Source organism: Xiphophorus couchianus, chromosome 4 (assembly GCF_001444195.1).
Source record: "Xiphophorus couchianus chromosome 4, X_couchianus-1.0, whole genome shotgun sequence".
NCBI classification, from domain to species: domain Eukaryota; kingdom Metazoa; phylum Chordata; class Actinopteri; order Cyprinodontiformes; family Poeciliidae; genus Xiphophorus; species Xiphophorus couchianus.
The window spans coordinates 13,969,279-13,981,902 of record NC_040231.1 but is presented as its reverse complement, the minus strand read 5'-3'; the positions used below and the strand labels follow the sequence as shown (position 1 = coordinate 13,981,902).

At 34.6% G+C, this 12,624-nt stretch overlaps 1 protein-coding gene across 4 annotated transcripts in view; it reads right to left on the bottom strand.

Annotated features, from left to right (window-relative positions):
* The window catches only part of LOC114143174 (CUB and sushi domain-containing protein 1), a 437,499-nt gene that overhangs the window by 119,517 nt on the left and 305,358 nt on the right, over nt 1-12,624 (bottom strand). For all 4 annotated transcript variants that reach the window (XM_028014977.1, XM_028014979.1, XM_028014978.1 and 1 more), the window contains exons 25-26: nt 5,051-5,207; nt 3,413-3,604 (exon numbers count right to left, since the gene is read on the bottom strand). In XM_028014977.1, coding sequence (XP_027870778.1) covers nt 3,413-3,604; nt 5,051-5,207 — 349 coding nt within the window. The remainder of the gene's footprint in view (nt 1-3,412; nt 3,605-5,050; nt 5,208-12,624) is intronic.

The following is a 12,624-nucleotide window of genomic DNA, read 5'->3' as shown; positions in this document are numbered from 1 at the left end:
AATAGATACACAGTCAAATGTGAAAATCAAAACAAGGACACACACAAAAAAACACTGAATAGAATCATTTCACTCTGATATATTTTTCTTAGTCACTGTTGATTAAGACAAATCACAACAAGAAAGATAGTTATCATATAAAACTGGTATAAAACAGAAAAGTACAGCTATCTATAGATGATGACTCTTTTCTAAGCCTGGTCCAGTAATAAAACATCAAATTTGAAAAGAGTTAGTGACCACATCCACAGGGATCTACAGACACCAGACATCTGCTGGTGTCTGTAGATCCCTCTTTGGCTGTCAAAAGTGCCCTAACACTTTGAAGCACTGACTTAATGAAAACCCTGAAAGTGTGTTTTGGTACCAGATGTCGGCACCAGACCTTCTAAGTCCTGTGAGTTGTGAGGTGGGGCCTCCATTGACAAGATAACTTCCTACAGATGCTCAACTGAACCAAGATCTGAGTTTGGAGTTAAAGTCAATAGCTCGTACTCTGTTATGCTCTTCAAAAGATTTCTGAACTATTTTTCCTTATATTCTGAACTTTGTGGAATTATCCTGCTGAAATAGAGACCACCCATCAGGAAATACAGTTTTCATGAAAATATTTTATTCCATGATCCAGTTCTGTAGCCCAGTTGATCAATTTTGTCACTTTTGGTGGTGGACATGTTCACACTAATTGGTCAGCAGCTGTGCAGTCCCATCTAGATTAACTTCTTCAGCAATGTGAGCTACAGCAGAGCTTGTTTGTTTGTTGGTGTGAACCACTGCAGATCACAAACACCATATAGGCCAAAAAATATTGGAGATTCTCTGACCCAGACATCTAGCAATCACTCAATATCAATGAAATCTTCACTTGAAAATGGTCATGGTGTTATACCTGACCGGTCTTTGGAAAACATCAGATGAGCTATAAACAGGGGCAAACAACCATGGCAGAAAAGAGGCCAACAGAGGTAAAAGAAACATTCTGTTGACTACATGTAGGCGATAAAAAGAGAGAGACAGCAGAGCAAAAGCCCGGGGCAAGACCATTTCATGATCTCTATGCTAATATGCTCAGATGTGGGAGACAATAAGGCAGACATAGATGGAAACAGTCAGACAGGAGGCAAAACAAACAGAAAGAACAATGGAGTGGGCGCTAAGGCAATAGATTATCCCGGGTTAAGCCATTAAGTATTGGTTGTTGGATTAGCTAAAGTAAGGCAGGGATAAAGCACCTGAAATTAATGATAACTGACTGAGAAAAACAGTTTTAATCAAATTCCATAAAAAGCCTAAATCTATTGTCATCCAAATGCATTCAGTTCACTCCTTCACTCATAAACAGATGCACATTCTTCTTGTTGCCATTAGCAACTGTATCAGGCTGGGTCCCACCCCATAAAGCACAGGCCTATTGTTACAAAGTTTGGTTTTCAATATGTGCAATGCTCCTGCATCTATCAGGTATGGCAGACATTCTTCCAGAAAATTGTTTTTCTACAAAATACAAAAAGTAAAAGTATTTCTGGACAAAGCAGACATACATTTTTACTAGTACATTACTTAAGGGACTTAAAATTCTGTTAGAAACAATGGAGCAATTCAACTTACCAAATGCTGGTCAGACACTCCTGGCAATTAGTCAGTGATATGGGATCTAACTGGATATTCTGCAAAACTTCAAATACCTTTCCATGTTTATGTTTACTTTGTCATGCTAAGTCCGTAGACTGTTTCAATTACCGACTAAACCTATATAATATACCTGTAGAATTTTTTTACATTCTGTTTGTGCAGTCTTAACTATTAACTTAGTTTAAAGCTTGTTTGTAATAACCAAGAACAAGCAACTTTGACTAACCAACATGGATTTACATTTAGAAGCACAATATAACTTTTTTTTTAATTATTTTGTGAAAAGTAAAATTTTTTAGAGATACTGAATCCAAATTCAGTTGAAATTGACTCAGTTTACTTTCACATTATGTTCTACAGGTTAAATGTTGCAGACAGAACTGTCTTATTTAAATAAATCAGAACTGCAGATCTCTGTCTGCAGTTTACCATAACCCATATTGGAGACATTGCAGTTATAGCCAGATGAGCCCAGAATGTTACTTTCTGACCTACATGCAAAATAGTATTTTAGCTAAAATTGCACAATACTCTTAAAATATCATCTCTGCTGTAAAAAGCTGACCATGACAGAATCATGCTATCTGGAGCTTTTTTTTATATACAAAGAATAAATAGCAATGAGTAAAATAACTATACGAGTAAAATTTGAAGAGTAAAACCTTGAACGACTTGTCGGTATTATGGTGATTCTCAATGTATTCACTCAGAGGAGCTGAATATACTGTATAATTCAGGTTTCTCAAACTCCAGTCCTCGAGGGCCGCTGTCCTGCAACTTTTAGATGTGCCTCTGCTGCACCACACCTGAATAGAATAATTAGGTCATTAGCAAGGCTGGGAGAACTACACAAGTTCTCACAAGGAGGAGGTAATTAAGCCATTCTACACAAGGAGGAGGTAATTAAGCCATTTCATTCCAGTGTTTTGTACCTGTGGCACATCTAAAAACTGCAGGATAGCAGCCCTTGAGGACTGGAGTTTGAGACCCTTGCAATATCCAAACTCCAGTAATAAGAACTTCATAAAAGAAATTGTCGGCCATGTGTCCATTTTCTTACCACTTTATAATTATGCTCTACTTGGTGTTGGGTCATCATATTCAAAACCAGCATTTAAAAAAACTCACAATGAAAAATTTGTGACTGTATAACACAAAATATGAAATGATTCAACAAGTTTAAAAACTTTTACAAGACACTTTTCTAGAAAAGTCTAATTGCCAACAAGGATTTCATGAACAAATATCAAGTCATGTTTAGTAGACTGCATGTAAATTATATTTTTATTTTTACATTGTGGATTTTTTTCTGGATGTCAGATTATTTTGTTTTCACTTGAGAATAACATCACCATACAATGACACTGTCAGACATTTCTTTGGAAGAGAGCTAACTTTACATCATCAACAGAGGACCTAATGTTGACTGTTGAAATATTTATTGTCAAAAAACAGATAACCTTGTGTTTACCGATGAAGCAGAGAGACCAATTTTTATGCAAAGGACTTGTAGTAGTACCATTACAAATATTTGCCACAGTGCTGAATCAGTCCCCATAAGCTCTTTGCAAAGTATTTGCCTCTGTTGACTCACATATTTGCCTACTCAATGTCTTTGAGTCATTGTGTTGCAGCCTACAAACTGAATCTAGTTACTGTCACTCTTCCTTGCTTAATTTATTGTTAAACTACACAAAAACTGCCCAGAGGATAAAAATTAAACTTTTGTTGCACTGAATTATTTATCCAATGATATCTACATGTTTGCTTGCATACTAACCAATACAGGAAGGAAGTGGTTTGTCCCAGACACGCCTATCACCACTCAGACAGGTAAGCGTACTGCTGCCATGTAGGGTATACCCAGGGTTGCAGGAGTACAGGACGAATGTATTGGCATAATGCCCATCGTCCTGGATTTTATACCCATAACTGGGAACTCCAGGCTCCTCACAGCGAACCAGATCAAAACCTAAAAAAAAAACATATATACAAAGAGACACAAGAGGGAGAAGTGACACACACAGTGTTTATATTTTCATCTGATATTTCTGTTTCAGCCACAAATATCATCAAAAAACAACTGATCTGTTGTTAAATACCATAAATTCTTCGAGAGAAACAGAAGTATTAAAAGTGCTTAAAAATTTTATGGTATTCTACTTATATGACCATTTTTAACATTTCAAAGTTTAAATGTACTCAAAAGTGTACACACCCATCTAAACTACTAACTCACAAAGATCGAGATTATTTTTTGAGCTAAAATGCCTAAGATATTAATGAAAACTAGATTTCTTAAGATTTTGTTATGCAAATAAGCAATGATTCAAACAACTCTTCAATGGAAACTATTACACAACAAGAAACTTTTACTTTAAATTTACATGAGTTTGAGCAGGATGTCTGTAAATGTCAATCTGTTCCTTTATCCATTAAACAGATGCATTTCACTTCTGTTAACCTTTCTTGTTATTGTCTCGTATAGATGCTCTGTCATTTCTTATTGCTACATTAAAACATCCTTTAACATTGGACATTCATGAACCTTCTTGTTTCTCTCTTTTTGTATGTTTTAACCCTAACCTATCAATCACTCTTGTATATGCTCCATCTCCTCTGTTAAAAGCAAAAACTCTGAAGAACATGTCACCTTTTTTAGTAAAATGTCTTACAGATTGAGGGTAGTTTAATGGTTTTACTGACTTACAGAGCACCTATAATATCCATATCCCATTTACCCTCATTTGTTTGTCTCACTCGTTCAGCTGCTCTACCACTCCAGATGTGTCATTCTCACCTTCTTTAAATGACTCGCAGATAAATGCTCCTTTAATAGCCTCTTTGACTTATACAACGGCTGCTCTGAAGTTTTTAACAGGTTCTCTTTAAAGCCATTTAAATGAATGTGTGTAGGTGTGTGTTTGTGAGCCAGAATGAGAGCCTGTTTAAAGCATTTATGTCCTAATTTCCTTTTTCAATGCCTGTTAAATTAGAAAACTGAAATAGAGCGGGAAACCAACCGTTTTCCTCAGTTTACTTGTTATATTAAAGGAAAAACTATGTAATGTTCTCAAATTACCGTGTAGGGCATGTGACCAGGTCTACTCAGCAACATATAGTAGCACTGAAATTCACCTGACTGATACACAAAAGATATCCAGGATCAAGGAAGAGGGTAACATAACAACCTTATCACTCTGAATTTCAATAAAAAAGGTTGTAGTCACAAAAATTTGCCCATAAGAGCTTAGGAGAAGGTATTTTTGTGGATAAATTAAAATGTAAAAATTGTTTATGTGAAAAACTAAAATGCGAACCATGTCAATCATAATCTATTTTTGTTTCATCAATTAAAAAAATTACAGCGCTTCCCCTAATCTATAAAAAATATCACTAGAGCATGGAATTAACTCACTTGTGTAAGTAAGGCGAAAGCCCTGATCCGTTCCAGAGGCATTGCTGTTGAACTCCAGCCATAAGTGATTGGACGTACTGTTGATAACACGACCCATCATTCCATCAAGTGTAAAGTTGCCAAGAAGACGGGATGTAGTATTCTCTCCATCATACACCTGTCAATCAAAACACAGTAACAGTGTTGAGCCACATTAATAAAACATGAGTTTGAGTCATTTTGCTTAGCTTTGCATCAGAGCACACTACATGTTAAATCTACCAGACAGTTGTTTGTTTACTGCAGTGAAAATAAGTAGAGTAAAAGATAACTGAAATACCTTACACAAGTCTAAACATGTCAGTCAATAACTAGTTTTTAAGTAATGTTTATTAGCAGTAATGACAGTGCTATATCTCTAACAGACCTGTGGTTTTGGACAAAAGATTTTCTTGTGACCTTTTTCTTTAACCACAGGATATAAAATCAGTCTTGGCTTGAAACAAAGGTACTGAAATTTCATGGAAATTTCAAAAATAATAACTTTCACAGCATAAAGTGCCTTTTTAGAGAATGTCTAAGATTGTCTGTTTACCAACTTATTTACCTCCATATATTTGAGCTCATGAGAAAACCTCATAACCTCCTTAAAAGAGAACAAAGCTTTGCTCTCTCTAGACTCAAGTTGTGGTATTTATAGCATCCAGCTTTGACATAACAAAAGAATTAAAGCAGAACAAAGTACCTGACCAGCATTTTAATGCATGACTGACAACATAAGGAGTTGGATTACATGCCTTTCACATTAGTCTTTGACAGGGGGGTAATTTTTGCTGCATACCTACCAAATAATAAAAGAATTTAGGCATAAGGAACAAATTCAGACTTTTGAAAGTTCAAGGCGCAGCAATTCTAATCCATGCAATTATTATTTTGCTATAAATGTAATTTCTTAAATAAAAAGTATAAAGATGCGAGTCATATATTAATTTATTTGACTTATGTTATTAACATTTGTAAATGATATTAAAACCAATCACATGATTACTGTTAATTTGTAAAATGCTTAACTTTATAAGGTCTAGTGTGAGCAATATTTGTTAGGGTCTTTGTAATTATTTCTTCATTATTTTTGAAGTTGTTTTAAAAACTCCATCAATAGTAAGTGGTGTTCTTGCAGAAAACAGCTACTTAATAAGAATTAATAAGCAACATGGAAATGTTTTAGTTTGCGTAGACTTATTTGACCAACAAGCTTCTTCAGAATGGACACTATGTAAATTATCCAAAGGGTGTCAAACCAATGAAACGTACATTGTTACAACTTTCACATGAAAACAGTAACATGGAATTTTATTCATGATTCAGATTCTAGTCGTTTCACAAAGTGTCCTCGCTATATGTTGCCAATCCCCAAATAAAAAAATAAAAACTGCTGACCTGCCATACTGATACTTCCCTTGAGCACAAACACCAGGCTTTGATAAGTCACACTGTGCAAACCTCCAGGGCTACTAATGCCACATACTACGACGCAGCATCTGGCATCTAACAGACAGGTTTGTATATCCCCTCAGGCACTTTCTTCTGACACACTCTGTGAAACTCTCCCATGCCATAAGACCTAATGAAAACCAGCATATGACAGTGCTCTGCATTTATTGTGCTCACTGCAAACCTTTAGAGTTTAATTCCTGTCCAGTATCTGTGGAAACCCTACAGAGTACACTTGAGTATTAAACTGGAAGACCTCGACAGCTGTACTAAAAAGTGATTGTCTTTTCTATTTGTATTATTTTTTTTTTGGTTTCTTGTTTTTGTGAAAATCATTTCTAAAATCCATAGTTCAAATCAGTGTGTAAAGTTTTGTGAAGTTGTACATTACTGTTTATATCAGAAAGAGGATAATAAATGTAATTCCTGCATCGAAATAACATACGATGGCTTTGCCAACAGTATACCGGTATTCTTTGTATACTGTTACAATGAAGTTGTATATCAACTTCATTTCTACACAATATGAAATCACCAATTTTTTACTGCTTCACTTCCCCCCCCACACACAATCTAAACCCATATGTCCAATTGATTAGAATTTAACCACACAGCTGTCATATCGCAAAAATAAAAACAGCAATAACACACCAGCTGGAGACAAATATCACTGCAAAACAAGAAGATCCAGAGAGTGAAGCTGTAACAGTCTACACACTGCTAAGTGTTTGAGAGGCCATTTTAAAAAAATAATGTGTATTTTCATTGTTAACAAATCTATTATGTTTTTAGGAACAGATTCTATTTCGTCTTTAAAAATGTCTTTAATGGACAAATGAATAATGACTATTAATATCATGAATGTTTTTGGAAATTTAAGTTCTGAAATCAACACTCAGCGATTAAAATGGTGATTTTCTGGCAAATGATGTTGGATGTACTAGGGGGATTAGTTTTGAAACCTTTAGTGGAAATGTTAACGCTTTAAGTATTTCATTGTGCAACACTGTTTATTACCATATCAAAGCTGTTAAAGAAAAGGTGAATTGTTCGTGCTTGAACTGCTCAAGCTTATATTTGGCAGCCTGTGACATTTTCACAGATGGATGGTGACGGGTCTGCAGGTGGCAGGAATGCCAAGGAAATGGGCAAAGGTGATGTAGTGTTCTATCTTTACAAGTGCTGCCAGTCAGAGGAGACAACGCTGCATGTAGATACAGCCTGTTTGAGTATGCGGCTGTGATGGAAAGCACAAATATGGAGGAGGACAGTATGAAATGGTATGACAGTATCTGTAGCCTTACTCTGCTAAATTTCATTTTCCCTTACACGTTCCTCTCCTTCAGGTTTCCTCTCAGTGCCTGCCCAATTTTTGTATTTTGCTTTCCTCTGTTGCTCTTTCTCTCTTCTTCCCCCTGTTTCAGTAAAACTCAGTATGGTTAATGAAAAGCCCTGCAGCTCATAAATCAACATGTCACCATCTGCCACCCCTCCTCTCTCTGTCTGTCTGACTCCCCCCTCGCATGTTCTCCTGCCACCGCTATTTTCGTAACAATTCCTCCACATCCTTGTTTTGTTTTTTTCCATTCAACTTATCTTTTTATTTTTCTGCAGAGGTCAAGTAAATTCAAGTTAATGTGGTCAAGTATTGTATTAGTTGACATTTTAGGTTAAATTCAGCTGGGTAAGCGATTTCTTTCACAGTGTCAGGCTAAAACCTTAGCCAATAGCAAGAAGAATTAATGAGCTGGTTCATATGCTCAAGGAGGTTTTTGCCATAAGCTGGCTGGAGCTGTCAAACAAATGATCTGTGTTCAGCGTTTTCACCGGAGATGATGGGAGTTAGCTGCATTACTGCTAGCCTCAGGATCACCAAGCTAATTGCTAGCCTAAATAAAGATTTCCCTCTTTTTATTTTAAACTGTCATTTTCCAGTAAAGGAAAAACATCATATATTTTCTGGTAAATAATAACAAAAACTAAATCTTAGTGAATATAATTTAATTTCACAATTCCACTGGATGAAATTTTTTTCAAAGCTAATAAGATTTCTATTTGTTAAAATATAGATCAAGGCATCTTTTTAACACTTGTTTGTTCCTATTACATGCTCATAAAGATCGAAAACTTGCAAAAAAAGCTAAAAAAAAAAAAAGATTCATTTTCCGCACAATCTAACCATGTTTTGTATGTCAGTCAAACTTTATTAATACACTTTTCACTTATCACTACGTTCTTCACAATGGAATATAACAAGCTTTTAGAATAGAATATAACAATAGCAAAAAGATAAAAATTAAATGATGATGAAAATCAAAAGCGGCACACAGAATAAAAGTACTTTTTACAATTCTAACAAGAACACTTTTTGAATAAAAATTGTCAATACAACGCAAAAATAAGACAAAGGCATTCCATTATTCACATGTGGCTGTTTTAAAGGAGCTATCTCCAGATGCTTTAAAACACTTCTAAGAAATAATCAGCATTCTCTGGTTAGCTGATCTGAAGTTCTCAACTGATGTTTAGTTTCTTAACAAGCCAAAAATGTAATTAGGAACTTGACTTTGCAAAGTCGTGAAGGTTAACAGCAATATTTTGAAGTGAACTCTAAAAGTACCCAAAGATGAAACTCTCATACAAAAGTCAAGGATGTCTTTTGTCTGTTCAGTTAGTCATCCTTATGCAGATTGTTATGCCATTTAGAAAGACTATGAAGTTAACTTTTTATTAAGCTTTTTGTTAAGACAGGTAAAAAGGTAGTTGTGATGATCTAAACAAGAAGGAATAAAAGTATGGACGGTCATCTCTAGTGCATGTCTAGTGCATTCCTAAACCTTTAGGAATATTTCTCAAGTAAAGAATTAATTTGTGACCACCCTTTTTACAACCCAAATTCCACTAAATAAAGAAACAGATAAATATGGTAAGATATGTTATTAAATCTGCTTTTAAGTTTGACGGAGACTGTGTGTAAATCAGAAACAGGACTATCCAAAAAATAGAATCTGGAGGGACTCCACATAAAACGGTGATTGAATCACATATTGGCTATTTAACACAGAACTTACCTTTCAAACAGAAAGATAAGATGTGAACCAGTTAAAAGGAACAACTTTTCAAATTACAACAAAAACTAAGAATAAATACTGTATTGTGTCAGAAAAGTAATAAGATCGATTAAGTACTACCTTTTTCAAACTCCTAGAATTACATAAAAATATTACAGGTAGGTCATATTTTACTTGAGTTGTTGGTGAGTCATGGTTCCTTAGTACTGGTTTCACGACAACACTTAGCAACATAGTCCATAACAGCAATAATCCCTGTTATTGCCCAGGTTGGATGGTGTTGGCTCTGCAAAATCTTTCATAGTATTAGAAAGTTCTCTAACTGGTGTCACAGAAGTAATGAGTAAGTTTAGGTAAGATGAAATTGTTAACATTTGCTTGACAAGATGTAAGACTTATTCTAATCAATTCACTCATCAGCTCTTTGTGAGCTCTTGGGGTCTTCATTAAATGTGTCAATAGGACAGGTAAGTGGGCAGAGGTATGAAATGGTGATGTGTCATGGCTCAAACTAGGCAGATTGCAACAAGAAATTTCAGGTCCTGTATATGTAGAATCAATTTATGGTGTTGAGTTAAATTTAGAACATTAGAAAGTTATTGGCACTCATCTGTTACCCTAATTAAGTAAACTAGAGGAAAAAATGTGTCCTCACTAAATTTTGCAATCTTACAGAATCATTGCAGTTTGTATATTTTTTTCCGTCCATCACAAATGGATTTATTCATCTCACTAAATACTAAATTTTTTGAGTAAGAGTGAGAAATCTGCTAACAATTCAAGAGGCAGCTTTTTGCAGACTGTTTGTCTTGATTCATGAAATATGTATGTGTAGGCAACAGGAGTAGACAGCATCTAAAGACAGCTGCATAATCTATAAACATATCTTCATCCAGCCAGAGCAAAAAGCATTAAAAAAACAATACATTGTACATCCAGTAAGACAGCTTCAAAAACGCAATATCCCATCAAAATTGAAAGCTTGGCAAATTCTCCTGATGCTCACTTATGACCCTGCATAACAACCAAAAGAAAAAAAGTTGTTTTACAACTATGGAAAAAAGTTACACTTTAGCATTATGTGTAAAGAATGACATGACTAAAACAGGATTCATTAAATTAGGTACTGATATGCATAGTTTTTTCATTAGACAATTCTAAAAGTACACCTTTGCATTAATGTGACTTTTGAATATCTAAATCTTTTTTAACTTATGCTAGATGCATTTAAAGAAATCCACTGTGCCTTTACAGCAATTATTTGTACAAACTGACTGCTAAGTGTTATTAGTATAAACTGAGAAATTTGGCATGTAGAAAAAATGTGGAGAGAAGACTTGTATGTTTTTTGTCATGGTTTTCTTTAAATATTTATGTAATGGATGTTACATTTAGGCTTATTTATGTCTGTTAATAATCTCAGTGTCACCCTTTCTTCTCCTCTAAGAAATGTTTATTTTTATGAACTTTTATTTCGGTTTTATACCTTTCCCTCTTCAGCATCTTCAGCTTTCACAATGACATTAAGCCTCTCTAAAAGTCAGGGAGAACTCTGCAAGTACAACCCAAGACTAACAATAAATTCTAACAACATACCAGTTACCAGGCCCTCACTCACTGTGCTAAGACACAATGTGAATAAAAACAACATAAGACGGAATCAGAAAAAAAAATGGAAATGTAAGTGAGTAAATGCAATTACACAAACACACAGTTATAGTCAAAAGAAAGTGGATTGTTATTCAAGTTTTGGTGTTTTAAATATTAAGATACGATAAAAAAATGGTCTAAATTTATTTGAAGCGTACAAAACACAATATATTTCAAACAGTCGTACAATAAACAAGCCTAGATAAGAGAAGCTGCATAAAAGTAGTATACTCTACAGGATTTAGGAATTTAAGATGAAAAGTGGCAGCTAGGTGTTGTTAGTAAAATGTATTTCATTACATGATTATTACCAAGTAAGAGCACAAATACAAAGTAAGGTGTTTGTCAGTTTGCTGGTTTAAAACATAAACACCTATATTAACCGTACAAATTAGTCCAAGTAGACCAAAAAGTGCACAGCAGAAAAGGTGACAACAAAAGAATTAATGTCTTGCAAGAACCCAATGAAAGCTCAGACCTCAACACAGGTGCGTTGCTGTGATATGACCTTGAAAGCAGCATATTAACAAATGTTAATATGCCAGAAAGTAATTACTCAGAGTTACTGCTGCTAAAGTAGTAACTCTACTACTTTAGAGTAGTAGAGGTACATGGTTGAACATTACAAGATGTTCAACCATGGTATGCTGAATTTTTGGCAAGCAACTTTTTAAAATTTGTCTTTAGTTTTGCTTAGTACATTTTGACATGCTGGAATCAGTGTAATTTTGTGCATTTTAGTTTTGTTTTGATCATTTAGAATGTGGTCGAAAAAGAGATTATCATCACTTTATAATGATTATAATCATTATAAAGTGTAATCATTATTTGGTGTAATTACCACTATGATTACACCAAACAATTTTGATGTCTGATAACAAGTATAGATGGTTCAGTCACCAGAAATTAATTTTAGATGTAAACACAGTAAAGTGTTTGCATCTTTGTAAACAGAGATGCAAACACTGGGCTGTAAGACCACAATCATATGCGAAAGAAAGTAAACCCTCTGTCAGCTCTAGGGTTTTGATGTATAGATAGGTTAGTCTTTAACAGCTGTTAAAATGACTTGAATCTAAATGTAAGAAATACTCTCACACATATATTTTAAAATAATTTTCAGAAAATCTAACTACCCCTATCACCCAGCCCTCCCGAGATTATATCCAGAGACATGTTACACTTTTGTTTTATCGTGAATACACCTTTAAGATCCTTTTATATGCTCGCTTGGTATTCTTGTGAATTATGGTTTCTCGTTTTACTTACAGATACCACAAGCTGAAACAAATGAAAGTGTATAAAAGCCAAGGCCAGCACTCAAATACAGCTGTAATTCTCCAAAGAGTTATAGGAGGCTGATTTGTTTCCTTTCAGCTT